Source organism: Anguilla anguilla, chromosome 6, assembly GCF_013347855.1.
Source record: "Anguilla anguilla isolate fAngAng1 chromosome 6, fAngAng1.pri, whole genome shotgun sequence".
NCBI classification, from domain to species: domain Eukaryota; kingdom Metazoa; phylum Chordata; class Actinopteri; order Anguilliformes; family Anguillidae; genus Anguilla; species Anguilla anguilla.
The window spans coordinates 29,102,835-29,123,499 of record NC_049206.1 but is presented as its reverse complement, the minus strand read 5'-3'; the positions used below and the strand labels follow the sequence as shown (position 1 = coordinate 29,123,499).

Genomic DNA, 20,665 nt, shown 5'->3' with positions numbered 1-20,665 from the left:
TTGCCACAAGGCACAAGCCGGAGTCTTGCTTCCCCGCGGTAACCGCCATATATTTGCGGCCAACCAGAAGCTACAGTTAACCTCTGCACAAATTAATTTGTAAACATATCATATAATATATAACACGACCCACACTTGATTCATTCACTTCACACTTGATTCATGGGTATGATATACCTATCAGCTGAGATTCTGTTTATCCACGCATAAAATCTAATTTATAGTAAGCTCAACATATGGAAGACAGCGAAATTGAACACTTCATTTAAACGTTTATACTTAACTTTATTTATACGTTTCTAAAATACGGTATGCTACTGAACATTCTGCATCTGTAGTTAAACACATAGCTAAGCGAGTTCAAACAGAGGCAGACTGACCACGGTCTCCATCGGCCCCTTCTCCAGCGCGTCCTTCAGGTACTGGCTGGATATCTGCTCGGCCCGCATCAGGTACTCGGCCGTCTTCTTCTTCACCGCCTCCCTCCTGGTGGGGCTGGGTTCACCTGCGCACAAACGCACGAGAGCCTGTCAGTCGTGCAACCCGCGTGACCTCCCCCGGCCTCGGCACGGACCGGCTCAGGGAGAGCACCTTCTGCAGTAAGCCAAAACATACCTGTGAGAAACGGTTAGAACAAAAATGCCAAAACCACATACAAAATAAATGGTCTTTCACAGTCTAATAATGAAGCCTAATGCACATGTGCTTCCATATACTGATTTATCCATTTATAAATTGTTTTGTAACATCTTGTGTTTTCTTGTGCAACGTTGTACTGCGTGTACCAATGAAAAGTAGCCCGGTGGCCAACCACGGGCACAATGCACCCCCATGATTGTCATGAATATTTTCATTGTTACAGTCCCTGATAGATGAATAAACAAATGAAAAATACGTTTTTGCGGGGAGAGAGCCCGCAGGCACTGCAGCGCGGTTAAGAAAGGAGACCGGCTGCAGGAGGCTAACGCCGACCGGGAGCCACGCTACCGTTTCCTTGGCGAGGGGGGCGGCGGAGGGAAGAGGAATTATGCGAGGCCTTTTGTGTCCGCAGAGATAAACACATAAAAGAGGGAGCTGGACAACACCGCAAGAGGAGGAGGAGAAGGAGAGAACAGGGCCGCAGAGACCGTGGTTGGTGAGCGTAAGCGCTTCTGAGCTCGACGGCGGACCGGGGGCCCCCCCCTCCCCGAAGTTCTCCCCATGCAGAGGCCTGCGCAGCTGGTCCCAGGAACTTGGAGCGCAGCAGAGGGTGGAACAATGATAAGATAATGATCCTCTTACTTACACAATTGGCGCATTTTGGATCCCTTAATCCACTTTTTTTTTTTTTCCCCCCATCAAGGCATAAACGCGAAGTATCGATGTCTGGCAGGGATGGCCTGGAATACACTTTGCCACCTGGCTTGGTGGAGTTTAGCTAGGAGACTGACCGCGAGCTCGCAAATAATGTGCCTTTTGTCTTCAGAGGAGCTGCCTCCCCGTGCGACTGCGTGTGGCTTGGTGGAGGTTCAAAGTGCAAGACGGAGTGAGCTGCTTTGGGCCGGGCAGGGCCAGCGGGAAACGCTAAGATTAGCACGATTAGCACGTTTCTAAAGCACCTTCGCTGGCTTGCGGATGTGAGACCGGGGCTGAGCTTAGAAATCGGCAACATTGTCCCTTCCCCTGCGTCTGGAGACTCAAATCCCCGGCTTTCCCCGACGTCCGCCGCCGTCCTGACAAAAGCGCGCGGGAAGTCGCAAAGGGGACAAAACTGCGCCAATAATCCACATCTTTAGAGGAGGTTTGAACCGCGGGCTGAGATTTTTATTTTTCAATTCCATAAACCGTGAACACGGAGGTTCATTGTACCAGCCATTGTACCGTAAGCAGATCACAGACTGGTGATTGCATAGCTGTTGTGCGTGTGGCGTGTGTGTGTGCGCTCACTGGAGGCTGGCAAATATGGCTCTCTGCACAGACAGCTCCAGTGAATTTAGGCCGGATTGGCAGAGTTCTGCGGTTCGCGCAAGCCAACCCGTCAAAACGGCAAAAGGCAAGAGGCAATATGCTGTGAAGATTTGAGGCGATACAAAACCAGCCGATAAGGCTCAACTGTGAAATCTTAATTCCATCGCATTTGTTTGCAAATGAGCGCGGGGTGTTTGATAAGGCTTAGAGCGACATTAGTGGCTCACAATATGGGAAAGGATACCGTGATTAGGGGCCCTCTTGTGATGCAGAGATAAAAGTATCAGGCCGATATTACACCAAGACTCCCAGCCAAGGAGGACTCGGGGAACGAGTCCACTGCTGGACTCAGCGTTTCTTCATTTCGGCATGCACAGAGACCAGTTTGAAGTAGCTTGGCCAAACTTCCCTAGAAATTCATTCTGACGACTGAACAAATGAAATCTTTTTTTTTAGGGTCGCACATATCTCCAGGATTCCAAGGCGCACACAGCCAGGTTGCGCTCACAAAGCTGCGGAAGAGTATAAAAATTAATGGCATCTGGCATGCAAATAAAAATCATTCCCACCAAAAGGAAAAAAACGAAGCACACTGCGTCCCTGCCTAACACAACAGCTCCAAGAAGGGGAGACTAAACATAGAAATGATTTTCTGTCTTTATAAAACAGCCAAAAATCCTAAACCTTCATAATCAAGTCCAAAGTTCCCTTGGATGCTACCTGCACTGAAAAAATTAGCCTTTAATTAAAAGAAACATTCTTCTGAACATTCAGTCTATACCTACTACACGGCAGCAGCTAAGTTAAATGTTTTAGTGATTCATTTTTATTTAGTATTAGTGTAATACAATTTTTTTTAAATATGGTTGATTAAATCACAAAAGCTGGGACAGGTCTGAAGTTAGTTCTCAAAAGGAACAATCCGGAGTCTAAACCTGTATTCAGACTATTCATCTTCATTGAACTCCAATCCCAAATTGCCCTTCTGCACCGATGGCATGCCACCCACGGACACTGGTCCAGACCATGCGCAGTCTTGACCGCCACTCTTAATGAGAGTGACACGCGGTCAGGTGGCGGAGGGAGGGGCCCGAGGCAGGTGGAGCGAGGCGGTCGGGCCGGATCTGGCAGGGTTTGAGCGCCGGCGCCGTTTGCGCGCAGCGAACGCGGCGAACGTCCCCCCGCCGTCAGGAGCTGTCTGGCACATCAGAGCGCGCGGACGCCACGCTGAGCGGCCAGCGGGGGGTCGTCCTGCGACCGCATTGTCTTGAGCAGGCGCGGACGGCCGGTTCCGCGCGTCGGCGGGAGGGGCGGGCGGCTCGCAGGGCGAGGAGGGCGGGATCCAGGTGGGGGGCGCGACCGAGACCTGCGGGGCCGACGCTCCCGACCGAGCCTCGGATCTCTGCCCGGCAACCGCACCTGAGAGCCATCACTCTCAGCGGGAGTAACGTCCCTGCCTCTTTCAAACACCTAAAAATAAAAAAATAAATAATAATAATAGGAGGGTTCTCTCTTCCAACTCCAGGGCTAAAAAGGGCTAAAAGGCACAATCTGTTCCCTTTTGTGAAGAGCATTACAGAGACAGTGAAGTGTTCATCGTCCGAGAGAGGCTGGGAAAAACAAAGAGCCGCTCGTCTGAGCTATAATTAAGATCCTTTTAAAAAAATAAATAAATAACGGTAATTTGCGGCAACAAAATCCCCCCGACACGGCGTTCTTTCACTGAGCTCCTATTATTCGCTGGAAACAAAAGCATGAAAACAAACAAACAAACAAACAAACAAAAAAAAACACATTCTCCGTTGAAATGTATCGTGCCTTATTTCTCTATCTGCCTGATGATGCTACTTTGCAATGTTTAAATGGAAAGCGAAGCTCATGTAAATTACCCCCCCAAAAAAAAGAACTGGAGATGTGAGGCTGTAATAAACAAAGCACTTCTCCCTTCTGGAAAATGGAAAAAGAAAAAAATAGAGAGGGGAGAGAGAGAGAGAGAGAGAGGGACAGAGGGAGAGACAGAGAAAGCGAGAAAAGCAGGTCTTAATGCCAACCTTGATGGCTGGGTCCACACTCGTTTGCCTCCATTTGCTAATCTACAGCTGCAGTGCTTACCGATCTGCATGGATGAAGGTACGGCCACAAGAAACCTCCCACTTATTTTATTTTCATCTCACTTTCCTGTAATTATTCCCTAAACCGTGTGCACAACAATACAGGAAAAAACATCTGCAGAAACAGGTAATTAATGTGTCAAGCCAAACTAATGCATTTTATATGAAAACTATGCTTCGAGGACTGTAATTACAACACCCCCACACCCGACTCCACCCCCCTCCCTCCCTCGCCCGCCAGTGAATGATTATTTGTACGATAATGCTTCACGTAACATGTAAGTGGTTATTTACAAAGTGTGCATTTTGATGCATTATTTTTCCCTCACAATCCCACATTCAGTGGTACATCAGAAGCAGCGTTCCTTAAGCATTTGGTGTCCAGTCATTTGCATCTCTGTTTAAAAGGATTCGGTTTCTTTATAAAATACATAATTGTCCTCTTATTTAGCCATGGAGATTTTCATATTGATTTTTTGTGTGCCTCCAAAATTACTGGTAGAGACTGGTAGAGAAATACTACATTAAAAAAAATTTTAAATATAAAAATAATCTGCAATCTTGCTCACGACAACGGCTCATTCTTTGTTGTGGGACACCACAGACAATCTGTAATTTCATGTTTATCATCATACATTAATAATCAACTTCACATTTGATTTACTATTATGTCCAACCTCTCAGAAGCTGAATGAAAGTGTTTTGTTCTACAAAAAATATATGCTAAGCTAAAGATTATGGAGTAGCTCTAGTTTCTGCCCCCAGAAAACTTCCAGCGTGACAAACTTTTAGCTCCATACAGCAACTCTAAAAGCAATCAGAAATCAACGCACTGTTCACAAATCCTTTGTTTGTTTGTAGAGGAAGATAATTAACAATGCAAACGAGGGTTTAACTGCGGTGCCTGAGGGAGGCCAGTCATTAATTCCTCACTCACTTCCTCGTCCAACACACTGCCCGGCTGACTTTGCCCAGAGGCAGCCCTCTCCCTGCCAAGGTGACAGAAGTCCTCTGGCAGGAGAGGGAGGTAGATTCAATATAACCAAAAAAAGTCCTGTCCTCCACATTTAATGACAAAAAAATGCAGCCTTTACCGTTAACAAACTTTTCAGACGTTTCAAAATACTTCAGCCGTGTCTTGCATGCACCAGAATGAAAATCTGTAACTGCATACGCTGCAAACTACTTACCAATGTAACCAATTTTTCAGATACACGGCAACAGTAGCTCCACTACAGGTAGTTACACATTGTTATAAAGTTTGTTGCATTTTCAGATAAGCAGCTGGCTCAGTTTAAGCCTGAAGTCCATTTCTTGTCCATTCATAAAAATTACCCTCAGAAACCATACCAAAGATATCAAAAATATTTCCCTTTGGCTACCCTTTCATTTAAACACAGATCAGCCACAACATTAAAACCACCTACCTAATATTGTGTAGGTCCCCCTCGTGCCGCCAAAACAGCTCTGACCCGTCGAGGCATGGACTCCACCTCTGAAGGTGTCCTCTGGTATATTTGGTGTATATATTTGTATCTACTGTATATTTGTATCTGATATTTTGTATCTACTGTAAATTTGTATCTGATTGTGTTACTTTGTTGTCTTTGATGCTGCAACAGTGCAAATTCCCCCCCGGGGATCAATAAAGTACACTACTAATACTACTACTTATTACATTATTGGTTTTTATTACATAACAAATTTGACATGGATTACATTATTGGGAGTTATTACACTATTGGTAGTTTATTACACTATTAGTTGCTACAGGGCTATAAAAAGCTAAGATACTGTTAGAGAGTGAATTATTTCCACATGATTTTAAAAACTCTCGACAGATCAGAGCTGTTTTGGCAGCACGAGGGGGACCTACACAATATTAGGCAGGTGGTTTTAATGTTGTGGCTGATCGGTGTATATTGTATTATATTTACATATCTATTTTATTAATTTCATTATTCATTGTACAATAATGTTATACTATTTGAAAAGCTCTTTAAACATAATGTAATGGAAATCACTTTTTAAAAAGTATCATTATAATTATTTAGTTTCAGACCAAACATATCTCAAGTTGAAAAACAAGATGGTTTTTAATTATATCCTAACTTTGAGAAAATACTGGTTTTCTGAACCTAAATGCATCTGGTGCCACAGGCATTTAGCTTTATTGCTGAACATTCTCTCCTGCTATTAGCTGTCAAACCTCTTCAAGTTGTTATGACATACTTAAGTCCTCTGCACCAATTAAAACATTTAAGATAAACACACACATTTACTGTCTGATCAGGAAAAAATCCTCCCTGGTTCTGGCTGGCTATGCCCACAGATCTGATGGGTGACAGGGTCTGCAGGAACCTCAGGCTAACAGGCTAACAGGCTAACGTGCTAATGGACTCAGGCTAACAGGTGCCTGCCCTTCCCCAGCCCAGCAGGACCATCTCAGATCTGAGCCAGACAGAAAGGAGGAGAGTGCGGTTGCCAGGGGATATCAGACCAACTCCAACAGGCTGGCCAAAATCCATCGGGAAGGAAGAGATGCCTTGCTTTTACGACAATCTCAGCAAGAAGACCGAACGCAGCCAAATTGGAGCAAGTTCACCTCAAGCGTGTTAGCCATTTCTTTACCCTGGGAACAAGTCTCCTTGCATCTCACCAGAGTAGTATTAGTACAAGCCCGGTTCTCTAACCACAATACTACACTTAAGCTCCTCCCACCTTCTGGATCCTTTACCCACAGTGCCAACCTCTTCAACTGCCAGGAATCTGTGGTACTTGACAAGGAACTGTTCCACTCTGAGAACATAATGGCAGTATGTCGGATGTGCGGATTCTTCCATGAGAATCTGCCCCTTCCTCAACACCTACTGTACTCAACTCATCTCAGGCTCTGGTAATCGCCCGCCTGGACTACTGCCATTCCCTCATTCCTGGCCTCCCTGCCTCTGCCATCAGACCTCTGCAGCTCATCCAGTGTGCCGCCGCTCATCTACGACCTCCCCAGATTCAGCCATGTCACTCCCCTTTTAATCTCCCTCCACTGGCTACCCATATTGGCTAGCATCAAATTCAAAACCTTGGTGCTAGCCTATCATGCAGTTAAATCGACAGCTGTGGTATATCTTCAAAAGATGAGCAGACTCTACACTCTTACCAGACCCCTTCATTCTGCTACCTCTAGGCATCTGGCACCTATTCAGATTGCACATTGGCTCCCCTGACCCCCTTCAGATAACTTTTCTTTTTCTCTTTCTATATGTGGTTTTCCTTTTGGATGTTATAGATAAATCTGTGTAAAGGCCGTCTGTCTAGTGATATTACCTTTAGTTATATTATACTTTTTGATCATAAATGAGCTTTCAAAATGACTCATCTTCATCGTATATTATTTCCAAAATAACTGTTGTACTTTTCCAGCCCTAGAACTTGCAATCCTCCAAAAAAAACCATTTCCCGACACTCTTCATGCCGCCCTGCTGATTTTAAGTCATTAGTCAGATTTAGTTCCATCATTTTCATGTTTTGAAATGCAAGTGACACCAAGACCAAGGTGCCCTGCCTTGTAAACAGGGCAATAAAAAGTGCCTTCAGATGGAGCATGGATCTAAACTGGCATTCCCACATGCTGTTGTATTCTTATAACTGCACTGTATTTACTGCACCTGTACTATAGATTATTACCATCATGTCTGTTTATTAAGTGGTTGTATGACATTTGCTAATGTGATGCACTGTAGCCCGAACAAACTGCTCTGAACTACATGGTCTATACTGTATTGATTTGTTTGCTTTCTCTTGAACACCAGCTCACAGCATTTCCTGTACCTTGCACTCCCTGTAGTAGCAGATCCACTCCACTCCTGTAGAAGCAGAAGGCCGCTCCGTAGTCCTGCTCCTCCTCTCTCTGCACTGCCAGCTTGATCTGCTCGCTCGCCCTCTCCAGGTAATCTCTCTTCCCCACCCGGGGCTTCAGGCCGCCTCCAAAGAGCGCCGCCCTGCTGGCCGCCGGGTCCAGGGCCCGGGCCTGGGGGGAGGGGCTGCGGCCTCCCGCGGGCCTGTTGGGCGATTCGCCGCCCGAGGCCATCCCATCGTCCAAGTCGGCCAGGGAGTCACCGTCTACCAGCAGTGAGATCAGATCGCTGTCACTGGAGAGCCCTGGGAGAGAAAGAGGCGGGGGACCCGGGCAAATTACAGTACAGGTCAGATAAGAGCGGGAAGCCCCGTGGTCTGATCTCCACACACACGTGCTTTAGCGTTCGGGAACAGCATGTACTGTAGCAGCGATGGGCACGGCAGTAATGCACCAGCTCAGACACTGGCCAGATTCTCAGGGAGTGGTCCACGGAAGTGTGATGTACATGGCGCAGCCTTCCTCTCACAACTCAACCATTTCCCTGTGTCTCGTAGTTATTCAGTTGGTTATAAAACATTACTTATGTGCCAGAAAGTGGGCAGGTCAATCACTCTAAACTCCACTGCTGTCCCCAGACTCAGGTGACAGCAGAAAAGACAAAAACGGCATGTTAATATTCATAAAAAACCAGAGTCCACATCAAATGTTGAAAATCAAATGAATCATTTTAAACGGCTGTTTTCATAAGAACCAGCTAGGAGCCGGTTAGGTTTCTACTCTAGGATTTCACTTATTCAATCTCAGAGGTCACAGCAGGTTGGAAGACATTGTAAAGCTTTGTGGATCACTCTGAACCAAATTTCTTCTGGACGTTTTCTACAACCATCTCATTGGCTGAAGACTTTTTGACATGAATTGGCCATTACAGTGCAGATTACGATAAATAAATAGATACACTACTCACAACAGGATATAGCTGCAACACTACTCGGCAAGCCCTCTCATTCTAACAGCCACTGTAGGTACATGAATATGGAATTCCGTTTTTGTCTAAATTAAATAAATGCTATTATGATGAAAATAATCATATAAATAAATGTAGCAATATTAATAAATTAATTGATAAATTGTGAAATAATTCAACAATTAAATAAGACTCAATTAATTATTATAATATTATTTAATCACTCATTTCTGCAACAATATTACAACATTCAATTTCATTTTTATTTCACAATAACAGGTTTTATTTCAAAATGGAAAAAGACTAGTTTTAGACTAGTGCTTTTCCAATAGTGCATTCCCAAGTAGCTCTTTTTTCCATTTCATGACACTTATATTTCATGTTAAGGTCACCTGTCAGTCAACATGAGTGGGCTGGGGTCAGAAAAGATCAGTGGGTGATCACACATTCAGGCCAAAGCAACAGCACACCAAATACCGATAAACATATAACATGATCGGAGATAACCTGTGTTACTTGAGGATGTGTGGGAGCGAGAAGTCAATTTCTGAGCTACTCAGAGAGGCTGCCACCCGTTTGGACAGTATGCCAATCGTCAAAGACGATTGCTACAGCAACCTGTCACTGCTGAAGCTGGAAAGCCCTTATTGGCAGAGTGCAATTTACAACAAAAAAAAACACTTTGGCCACTTTGCTTTAACTAAGAACTATTAGAGAAGACCTTCAGCTGACATGCAGGAGTTGTACATATGCCCAAGTACCACAGAAGTAAACCTAATGTTATTCGTAACCCCAATTATGAAACAAAAGCTTGAAACCATAACAGCATTCATTCGCTAACGAACATTCTAATGACTGCCACTACCGCTATGATGAAAGTTAATTAAAAACTACCGATAAAATATGAAAATACATTTTTATGATATTTCAGCATATTAGAGCTAGGTTACTAACACTGAAAACATTGCGTAAACATTTCTCATCTTAAAATAATAAAATGATTAAAACCGGTCAGCTGGGCTCAGATATCAGTACCATATTTACTGCTCCCAATGGCCAACTAAAGAACCTAGCTCCAGCTCCTGACCTTTACCTGCCACTACCCCATAGAGCATGGATGCCTTCATTACAAGGCAAAGAGACATAATAAATAGAAACTATTAAGTTTAAATGGGAGGAGGGAGGTTGTGTTTTACTTGTTGCTAATGCTAGCTCAGTTGGCCCAAGCCCTAATGGTAATGGTTTATCGGTTGCTAACGATAGCTCAGTTGGCCCAAGCCCAAGAACCCCCGTTCAAAATAGTTAAACCTAGCTAGCTAGGCCAGTTTAGCAGCCAGAAACTACAATTCCATTAAAGCATTGTTTGCGCAGTATACAGGATACACAGCATTAATGGTATATATGCCTGGCAGAATAAGAGAAAATACTATTTGCAGTCATGACAACATTGCTACAGTACATTGCACAGCTTTCAGGAGAATATTGAGTTCCCTAACTAGCTTCAATTTTGCTCATAAAGCATTATTCAAATTGTGTTTGGATGGCAAGGTGTCCCACACAATTTAATGATAATTAAGTTAAGCCCTGAGTCAATTGCAATGACAAAGTTAGCCAAGACAGGGAATCTTTCAACTGATACGACAAAACTTTTATCTGAATTTTGGAGAGCGCTTATCCAGTTGAGCATTTCAAATTGATCCTAAATGCGATTCAAAATAGCACAGGCTGTTAAATTTATTTATTTATTTTATATGTTTTTGGGATTTTTCAACTTTATTAGAAAGAACAGTGTAGAGAGACAGGAAGAACTAGGAGGAGAGGGAGAGACATGTGACAATGGTCGGTGGTCGGACTCGAACCGCCGACGTCGCGGCCCGCAATGAGCATGTGGAAAGCACTCCATGGGCTACGCCACTGTAGGCCCCAGCTGTTAAATGTATTTTGACTGGCTAAAAAAAGCATTACATCTCGGATATAATGAGTTATTATTATTTAATTATTGAATTATTTTACAATACATTCACACACATATTGTGGCAATTGTTCATATCACATATATAATAAATATAATATATATTATATATATATATCATATATAATAAAGGCATATTTATTATTATTTTTTATTTAGACAAAAGGGATCTCATATATGAAGGCTTGGATTTATATTTGAATTATACTATGACTAATATCATAGTATTATAAATAACATGAACAGACTAAAGTTGCAATTTCATATTAATAAGGACCTGGACTTCTCACATTCTATTTGGAGGAACAAGTACACATATATTACTCCACAATATTCTACATCTTAATATAATCTCCAGTATTCATACAGATGTCTGTAAACAGTGGATTAAGACTGGCAGATTATAAACTAATCAGAATGAAAAATATTTTCAGATTTGGAGGGAATCTTGTTTAAAGCAGTGTACCAACGAAGATGAAGGACGATTTATTATTATTTAACCCAGTTCCGTCAGCGTACGGTGCGAGGGATCTTTGGCATTCTTGCGCAGTGTGGGCGTCCTTGCCGTGAGAAGCGGACTGAAGAGATTACGGAAAAGGGCCGGCCGGCCTTCGGGACAGGTGTGCTCATGCCCCGGGGTATTAATGGGACTTTGAGGAAAGGGGGCAGATAAACCATTCCGCTCATCATTCCTTATAATCCCCTGAACTGCGCTGCGTTCTGATGGGATTGTCCCCTCCGCTCCTCCTTCCTTTACGTAAGGAGTTTAACTGGAGGACGGGTCCCACGCACAGCGCGTTTCCCAAAGACGCTTCGGCCACCGGCGTCAAATGTCCAAGGCACGGTTCAGAACTAAGAAATTTGGCATAATAATGAAAGTCCGTTAGGTGGTGTTGTAATTTCCCTGCATGTGGACATGTTACATTTTAAAAGGTGTATCAAGTTGTTGTTCTCTTGCTCGTCTCGAATTTAAAACAATTTAGCGAGTTCTGGCTGAGCTGAAAAATGTCCTTGCATCTTGCGCCCAGTCAATCGCAGGTAGTGGCTGGGATTAAGACAGGAATCTCAAACGTAAATCCTCGGAAGGCTGCAAGGTCTGTTGGTTCTCAGTGTTTTAGCGCTCGAGTCCACACACCTCGTTTCCAAGGCCTAAACTGGCTGCCGACTGAAAGGAAATCACAAAAACCTGCCGACACTGCAGTGTCCAGGACTGGGGTTTGGGATCCCTGGATGAGAGTGACCTGCGTAACACTGCGGGCTGAGCAAGGACACAGGAATAGGCGGAAAGGCAGTTCCTCACCACAGAGACCAAAGCCTTCCAAACACAGTTCAATAGAAACAAGTTCCTGTAATGCCATAGAAACACTATGAACCTGGGAGGTCCTGACTGGAGACTGAAAAAATATCGATAAAAAGACAACGTCTCAGACCAGGTAAAGCAGTGACGCCATGGTGAGGACAAGACAGGTGTTAAAGCCTTCGCTGTAAAATGATTTCCTGAAACTTATGAACATTTGAGGACAGTAATATAATCATTGATTAATAAAATAAGAAACGCCTAATTTATTAGCATTATCATTTCTTTAAGTTCTCTATATGATATTAGTACAGCATTCATTTTTTTCAGTCCATTTCTAGAAAAATGATTAATCTGTTGAACAGTTCTTATTGTGAGACCTAAGTAATGCTTCTTGAAACATAATAAATGATCATGGCTATCATTACCCAAACTGGCAGACAATTTGACTGACATAGATGAACCAACCAGGGTACTGTGATATAAAATATGCTGAAATAGCCTACCAAGAAATCATGTTGAAATAACTGTGATAATTGTATTTACCACAATAACCACAATCACTTTAATCACTCTGCCAATTTCAGAAAACAGGAAACAAGTTTGTAAAAAAACATTTATGAGGTCAACAATCATGTGATATCAGATTTTGATCGTTTTACTCTAAATTATATTTGATATTAGCTCCAATTATTTGTAGCTGCCTACTTGTACAGTATTATTAAATTAGCTATTTTTGCTGGTCAAAGAATACAATGAGGCATTGTTAAAAAAATGTTGCAATATCTGACTGTTAATGATCTTAAAGAACATTTCTTTGGTCAGCCAAAAATAACACTGAAGTGAAACGGACTTTTTTTCATTTGATACAATTGCAAACCAGACTGACTGTATTTCTTAACTGTAAATTAATAATTACTGAAAATATAGCATATTCCTTAAAACTTCCACAGAAAAAATTTGTACTTCAAGCAAAACAAATATATTAAGTAGCTAATGACTGACTTCCAAATAGCAGCTGTCTTACAACGACATTTTGCCGCAGGTAAGTATTAGTCCCTTAATGTTGTTGCCATGCTAGCAAGTTTTTTCTTTTCTTTTTTTTAAACTAAAAATAGCATCTCTGTCATGAAAGAAACGCCACTCGCAGCATTTTCTAAACTTCCTGAAAGTGTGGACTGGATTGATATTAATGTCCCCCTTACGCGCTCGTGCTTCAGTTTAACGCTCCGTCCCAGCCCCTCCATCCATTAAACACACAGACCACTGGGTCGCGCCTCAATTAATGCAAGCTCATGGCGTACATAATTTATGCATGTTACTGCATTAAAGTGCAGGTCAACAATCAGAACAGGACTTCATATATTAAAGCAGACCCGTAATGAATTATGTACAGAACAGTATAATGAAGTGACAGAGTCAATACAATAATGGATTTCAGAGGAATATTTGTCTAAGCAAGTTATTGAGGGAATAAATCAACCTTGCAGTGAAAAGACTGATAGTCTGGCAAAATTATTACAGATTATAAAAAGCAAGCAGTAGGAAAACCATGCCACTACAGTAATTATTGCAAATGTTTAATTCTACACTTTGTGTGAGGGATATGTACAAAGCATAAAATAAACTAATCATTGGCACCACTGACACCATGAACGATGCTTGATATTGTTGAAAACATTCAATACGCTGATAAGAACACTGATAAAATAACTCCGAAAAATTACACTTACCACCATACTCTGACTGACTAGCAGCTGTCAAATCATCCACACCACCAATATCTTTATGAACTGCAAGAAGACAAAGCAGAGAGAGTAATCTGTATTAGTGTTAAGTGTCTTTCAGTTTTCCATGGTTTTATACAAAGAAATGAACATTAAATGATTTACAATCATTTTCAACTGGAAAATAAAAATCAATCTCTGATGAACTTTAAAGCAGACAAATATATTGAAGAATATACAGGCTTATAAAGGAAATAAAGGCAGCCAGAACTTTTTTTTTTTTTTTGCATTTCTGCGCTTGAAAATCAGTATCGCATTACAAAAGGTACACGCACGGAAGCAACACAAGGTTCCATCGCATTTCAACCGATAATTACCTTCAGGAACTAATGTTATCGTACTCCCCGCAGCCTTGTTTTCAAATCGAAATGTATTTTTATTTACTTACATATTTAGTCTCCCCCCAAATGAATCACACAGCGTCAAACTCACTTTTGGTTAATTACTTTGAACATCTTAATTGCTTGTTGTGCACACAGTTGCCGTTCCTCTAATGTTCATTTACAAACGTGACACCGAAACACGGGAAACCTGTAATCAGCAGCAGAACCCAATATGGCAGAGCAGCTCCTGAGTGCTTAATTGGACTGTACCTGGTCTGTGCAGTATGGCTGCGAAAAAATGAAATGAACACATTCTTTTAAACTTTATGACCACAAAACATGTTAAATGTGATTACACATTGCTCAGCCACTTGTAATGCAGACGGGGGTGGGGGGGAGTTACTGAGTCCATAATTAAGTAAATCAAGTAACGGAGTCTGTCACTTGGTGGATCATAAACGCAGAAAACACACTACTTATTTTCTTTTTGCAGCAATTAGCCTTTTTTTAGTCACCTTTAAATCTAAAGAGCAAATAAAAACATAAAAACTGTCATTTTCAAACAGAATTAAACCAAGAGAAAACAATCCCTTTCTTTTTTTTTTAAACACTTTTTTTTTTTTTTAAACCAGCTCTTCCCAGTCACTTCTGACGATTCATGTGGCATGTGTGCGCCTTCCTCGGGAGTAGGGGCAATCTTACAGGCCTGTGTTGCGAGTTTGACTGGGCTGAGGTGTTCAGCTAAGTTCTGTCAACATTGCCCTCCAGTGGAAGCCAAAGAGAAGTCCTCAGATCCGCCTTTGCAACAATGGCTCTATGAGAACAATGTAGCACTGGGACAGGGACTGGCTGGCGTAGGGAGATGACATGGCCCTTATTTCTGGGTCACAGCTGTCGGAGAAAAATCACCCCGACCCCCCCACCTCTCGCACTGCTACCAAACCACGATTGCCCCCTTTCAAAACAGACCACGGACTTCAACACACAAAGCCTCCTGGTTAATCTATGTTCAAAAAGAATAAATAAACAGGAAATGTAAGTAACAAAAACAGGGTGGTAGTTTAACATGCTTGAATTTTTTAAGACTGAATTTTTAAAGTGCCTTTCCTGTTAACCTAACCTCAGTCACTCACACATATAAACCACAGAGGTCCCATGAACACACTAGATGTAGTGTTAGCAAACCAAGAGTATGACAAACTGCCGTGAAAAAGTATTTTTCCCCTTCCCGATCTCCTCTATTATTGCACATTTGTCACACATTTGAATGATTTCAAATCTTTAGACAAAATGTATTATTAGAGAAACGGAACCTGAGTAAACACAAAACACATTTTTTAAATTAATATATCATTTATTTAATGAAAAAAGTTATCAAACACCCATATTACCCACGTGAAAATGTAATTGTCCCTTAAAACTTATTAATGGTTGCACCACCTTTAGCAGAAATTTTCTGGTACAGAGCAGAATGCATGGTTCCTTCAATAATGGCAAGTTATCCAGGTCCACCATGTTTGACTGTTGGTATGATGTTCTTACTGGGAAATTCTGTATTTTCTTTACACCAGACATAATGGGACCAGTGTTGTCCAAAAGGTTCCGCTTTTGACTCACCTGTCTATAGAACATTTTCCCAAAAGGCGGCATGGGGATCATCCAGGTGCTTTTTTGCTAATGGGAGACGTGATGAGTTGTTTCTCTTGGTTAGCAGGTGTTTCAGCCTTGCTACACCTGCCATGAATCCATTTTTGTCAAGTCTCTTTCTTATTGTGGAGACATGAACCCTGACCTTAGGCTAGAGAGGCTTTAGATGTTCTTCGGGGATCTTCTGTGACTTCTGGATGAGTTGTTGCTGTGCCCTTGGGAGAAATCCTGGTAGGCCGGCCACACCTGGGAAGATTCACCACTGCTCCAAGTCTTCGCCATTTGAAGATAACGGCTCTCACTGTGGTTCGATAGAGCCCCAAAGCCTAAGGAATGGCTTTGTAACCCTTTCCAGACTGATACGTTTTTTCATCTCTTCAGGAATTTCCTTTGATCGTGGAATAGAGTGCTTGTAGAAACTTTGTGGTGACTATTTCACTCTGATGGTCACATGAGTAAGGTTTAGATTCAACAGTGTTGGCTGCAATCAAGACTGGCTGTGTTCAATCAGCTGAATCTAATTATCAATTAAATTATGTTAATTGGTTGATTGGGGGTAATTATTTTTTCACATGGGTAATATGGGTGCTTGACAACTTTGTTAAATAAATTAAATAATTTTTAAAATGTGTTTTGTGTTTACTCAGTCCCTTTGTCTAATATTAACATTTGTCTAAAGATCTGAAACCACTGTGACAAATATGCAATAATAAATAAAATCAGGAAAGGGGAAAGTAATTTGTCACAGCACTGTACAGGGAAACACATTTGTGACTACAGGGGAAAAGAATTCTACCTCACAGTGCAACATGTTGTGGGTCCTCACTTTCAGCTTTTTAGTTTTTATTTTTTATTCAATAAATTGTTATTTTCTAAATTGCCATTGGGTTCCAGAATGGCATCTTATCCAGACAGCTTGTGTGTAATTCATGTAAGATATAATGTATGACAACAGGAAACAAATTCACTGATAAAGAAAACCTGTACAGAATTTGCACAATATGAAAAGCTCATATTGTCCCTCCTTGAGCTCCCAAGTCTCCTCATCATAACACATTTCATCATTTTTACACTTTGTACAAATCAGAATGCTGTGTATATCACCCTATAGAGCAGGGGTCCACTACCACGGTCCTGGAGGACCATAGTCTCTGCACTTAATCGATCAATTTGCAAAGCAATGAATAATACAGTTAACTTATCTCATCTGGTTAATTAGGTCTAAATAGGTTTCTGAAATAAAACATTTTTTAAGAAATTTGAAAAGCAACAACTCTGCAGCTTCCTGGGACCAGTTGGAGACCCCCAACACCCTTACTGATGTTGCCGTGTGTTCTGAAATCATTGGGGTACAGCTCTTAAATTGTCCATGTCACTAGATGCTTGAACTACAATTAGACACGTGCATGAAGCCCCACACACAGAAATGCAAATCTGAATTTGTTTCTGCATGTGTAATTCAAGTTTGGTGAAAGGAGTTTGTTAAACACTGTAACATTGTAAAAAGGGCTAATTGCAAACATTTTCAATAACACCTAATTAGAACGCATGAAACAAAATGACAACACCGTACCAGGGAAAACCAAGAGTCTCAACCTGAGAAGTATGGTTCTAATTTTCCTTCCGAGTGAAACGTTACAAACATTTGCACTAAGGAAGAATTCACATTAAACATACCCACAATGCTCTACTAACAGTGGAGTGGATACAGCCTTGCAACAACATCTACATACACTTCAATTTGATGCATGCCTGATAAGTCAGTCAGTCATGACTAAGACCACTCCCATGAACCAACCATTTGGCTCTAGCCAATAGCGTGTCAATTCTGACTACGATATCCGCCAGCTTTGTCCAATTGCATGCCATGTCTGGGACTGTTTGACTGAAGTAGTGATACGTGTTTACATATGTTTACGTTTAAACAGAATGTACAACTATCAATAAAAAAACTGTATTTGCTAAAATAAGCCTTTACTCCAGTCTGAAAATCAAAACAATATTTACATCCACACACTGGCAGCACATAGGGACGTGTTCCCCAGACTGAGAATCGCAGTGCATAAACACATTATGGGGTAGGACAGAACATAAACTGAACGAGAATTTCTAGAATTTTAAATACCATTTGAAGAGGTGTATAGTATTTAATTAACTAACTGGCCTTATTTCTGAGCTACTTATTGTGATGAGAGGATAAGCAATGCATCTTGTGCTTCATAAACAATATACTGACAGTTACGAGCACATTAAAACCTACGGACACCTCATTAAATCAAATTAAAGGGCTCACTTCATCTGTTTTTGTGAGCTATTAACATCTCATAAATAAAATATACACCTCATACATGAAACTCCAGTTGTATGGAAAATGCATTCTGCACATCAGACAGACTGCATTTGTTATAAAGTAGCCATGGGTTAAATTGGTACATAATACTAGGGGGGCCTCTGCTGGCCAGTCAAGTAAATACAAGAATTATGCTTGATGCTGTGCAATGCATTTTGTTAGAGTGACTGATATTCTCATTTCCAGATGCTCAATCTCGAATACAGTGTCCAGAAACAATCCAGCACGTTGCCCGAGGTTTGCCTGCAATGCAGGCGGACTCAGGCAACCAGGGCACCGCTTACTGAAGGCAGTTAAGGACAATTTATTAGCGTGTTTGTACGGATCACTACACTGTAGGCCCCGCATGCAACTGCCCAGAATTTGTGTGACATTTCAGGCCAATGAACTCAGGCTGATTTGACAGGCTAATGAAACTCAGGCAGATATTACACCACAAAAACCCAAAGGTGTCTGAAAAGGTCCCTGCCCCCCAGCATTACTCCCCTACGTCTGTGCATGCAGTCGCAGACTGAAAACAAAGTAGTAAAGATCTGATATGAGAGGATATGGTTATGGAATGACAAGAGGAAGAGATACAGAAATTATGTGAGGGAATGTGGTTCTAGAACGACGGGAGGGAGTTGTAAAGATGAGTGAGGGGTGTGGTTAGTAAAGATGTAGTAAAGATGTGTGACGTGTGGTTATGGAATGGCAGGAGGGAGTGGTAAATGTGAGTGAGGGGGTGTGGTTATGGAATGACAGGAGTGCATGCTCAAGGTGTGATGTGAGGGGGTGTGATTATGGAATGACAGGAGGGAGTGGTAAATGTGAGTGAGGGGGTGTGGTTATGGAATGACAGGAGGGAGTTTTAAAGATGAGTGAGGGGGTGTGGTTATGGAATGACAGGAGGTAGTGGTAAATGTGAGTGAGGGGGAGTGGTTATGGAATGACAGGAGGGTGTGGTAAAGGTGAGTAAGGGGGTGTGGTTATGGAATGACAGGAGGGTGTGGTGAAGGTGTGATGTGAGTGGGAATGCATTGTACCAGAAAGCAGCTGAGAATCACCAGGCCTACCTTCAGAGCTGCAGTCTGAAAGGTTGTCAGCAAGGAAATCCCAGATGGGCTCTGCAGGCCCGATGAGCTCAGAACCGTTATGGACCTCTCCACCCTGTAAAAGAACCAATAAATCAATCCCACCTCACCTCTCCACCCTGTAAAAGAACCAATACATCAATCCCACCTCTCCACCCTGTAACAGAACCAATACATCAATCCCACCCCCTTTCCACCCTGTAACACAACCAATAAATCAATCCCACCTCTCCACCCTGTAAAAGAACCAATAAATAAATCCCACCTCTCCACCCTGTAACAGAACCAATACATCAATCCCACCTCTCCACTCTGTAATAAAACCAATACATCAATCCCACCTCTCCACCCTGTAACAGAACCAATACATCAATCCCACCTCTCCACCCTGTAACAGAACCAATACATCAACCCCACCTCTCCACCCTGTAATAAAACCAATACATCAATCCCACCTCTCCACCCTGTAACAGAACCAATACATCAATCCCACCTCTCCACCCTGTAACACAACCAAAACATCAATCCCACCTCTCCACCCTGTAACAGAACAAACACACTGATGCCACCTCTCCACCCTGTAATAAAACCAATACATCAACCCCACCTCTCCACCCTGTAATAAAACCAATACATCAACCCCACCTCTCCACCCTGTAATAAAACCAATACATCAATCCCACCTCCCCACCCTATAAAAGAACCAATACATCAACCCCACCTCTCCACCCTGTAACAGAACCAATACACAACCGATACATCAATTCCACCCCTCCCGCAACAGAAGGAATATGTCATTAGCTGGGTCGTACATGCTGAATCCCACCTCCCTTCCCTCAGCCTGTCACTTGTGCTTATTATCCTTGTGCACAGTTACTATCGCACTTGCACTGTAACGTGCATAATTGCTTCATAAGAATTACAGTAATAAGGATAAGCCTCACACAATGAACTCGGTTCCGTTGTTCACTACCAATGTCCAACAACACTGAGGGATGGACAGCCCTTTTCAGGACAATCGACAAGAGGCACGCAAAACTGACATGGTTTACACGCTCAGCGCATGCCGGATTTGTACATCTTCCGTAAATGGATCTCCACAGAACAGAACAGATGCTCTGTGAAGCCGGCGATGCCTTTCAGGGACAGAAGCCCATCTGCTCTTCATTCACCGTATTACATAGAAAAGAAATCTTCCATTGAGGAGAACTCACGCGGTCATGTACCGCAACATAAAGTAAAAACAGTAACACACCGTAGTGCAGACACGGGAACAGGGAGGCAATACATTTATTTATTTTTTTTACTATTTAATGTGAAAATAACTGAACCCTGCAA

General features: G+C 42.2%; 1 protein-coding gene across 2 annotated transcripts in view; it reads right to left on the bottom strand.

Moving 5' to 3' along the window:
• Positions 1-20,665, bottom strand: part of rps6kc1 (ribosomal protein S6 kinase polypeptide 1) — a 102,487-nt gene that overhangs the window by 57,718 nt on the left and 24,104 nt on the right. Inside the window, exons 5-8 of one of the 2 annotated variants that reach the window (XM_035422547.1) lie at positions 19,310-19,403; positions 13,881-13,940; positions 7,887-8,216; positions 381-505 (exon numbers count right to left, since the gene is read on the bottom strand). In XM_035422547.1, coding sequence (XP_035278438.1) covers positions 381-505; positions 7,887-8,216; positions 13,881-13,940; positions 19,310-19,403 — 609 coding nt within the window. The remainder of the gene's footprint in view (positions 1-380; positions 506-7,886; positions 8,217-13,880; positions 13,941-19,309; positions 19,404-20,665) is intronic. The other variant, XM_035422548.1, reaches the window with a different exon arrangement.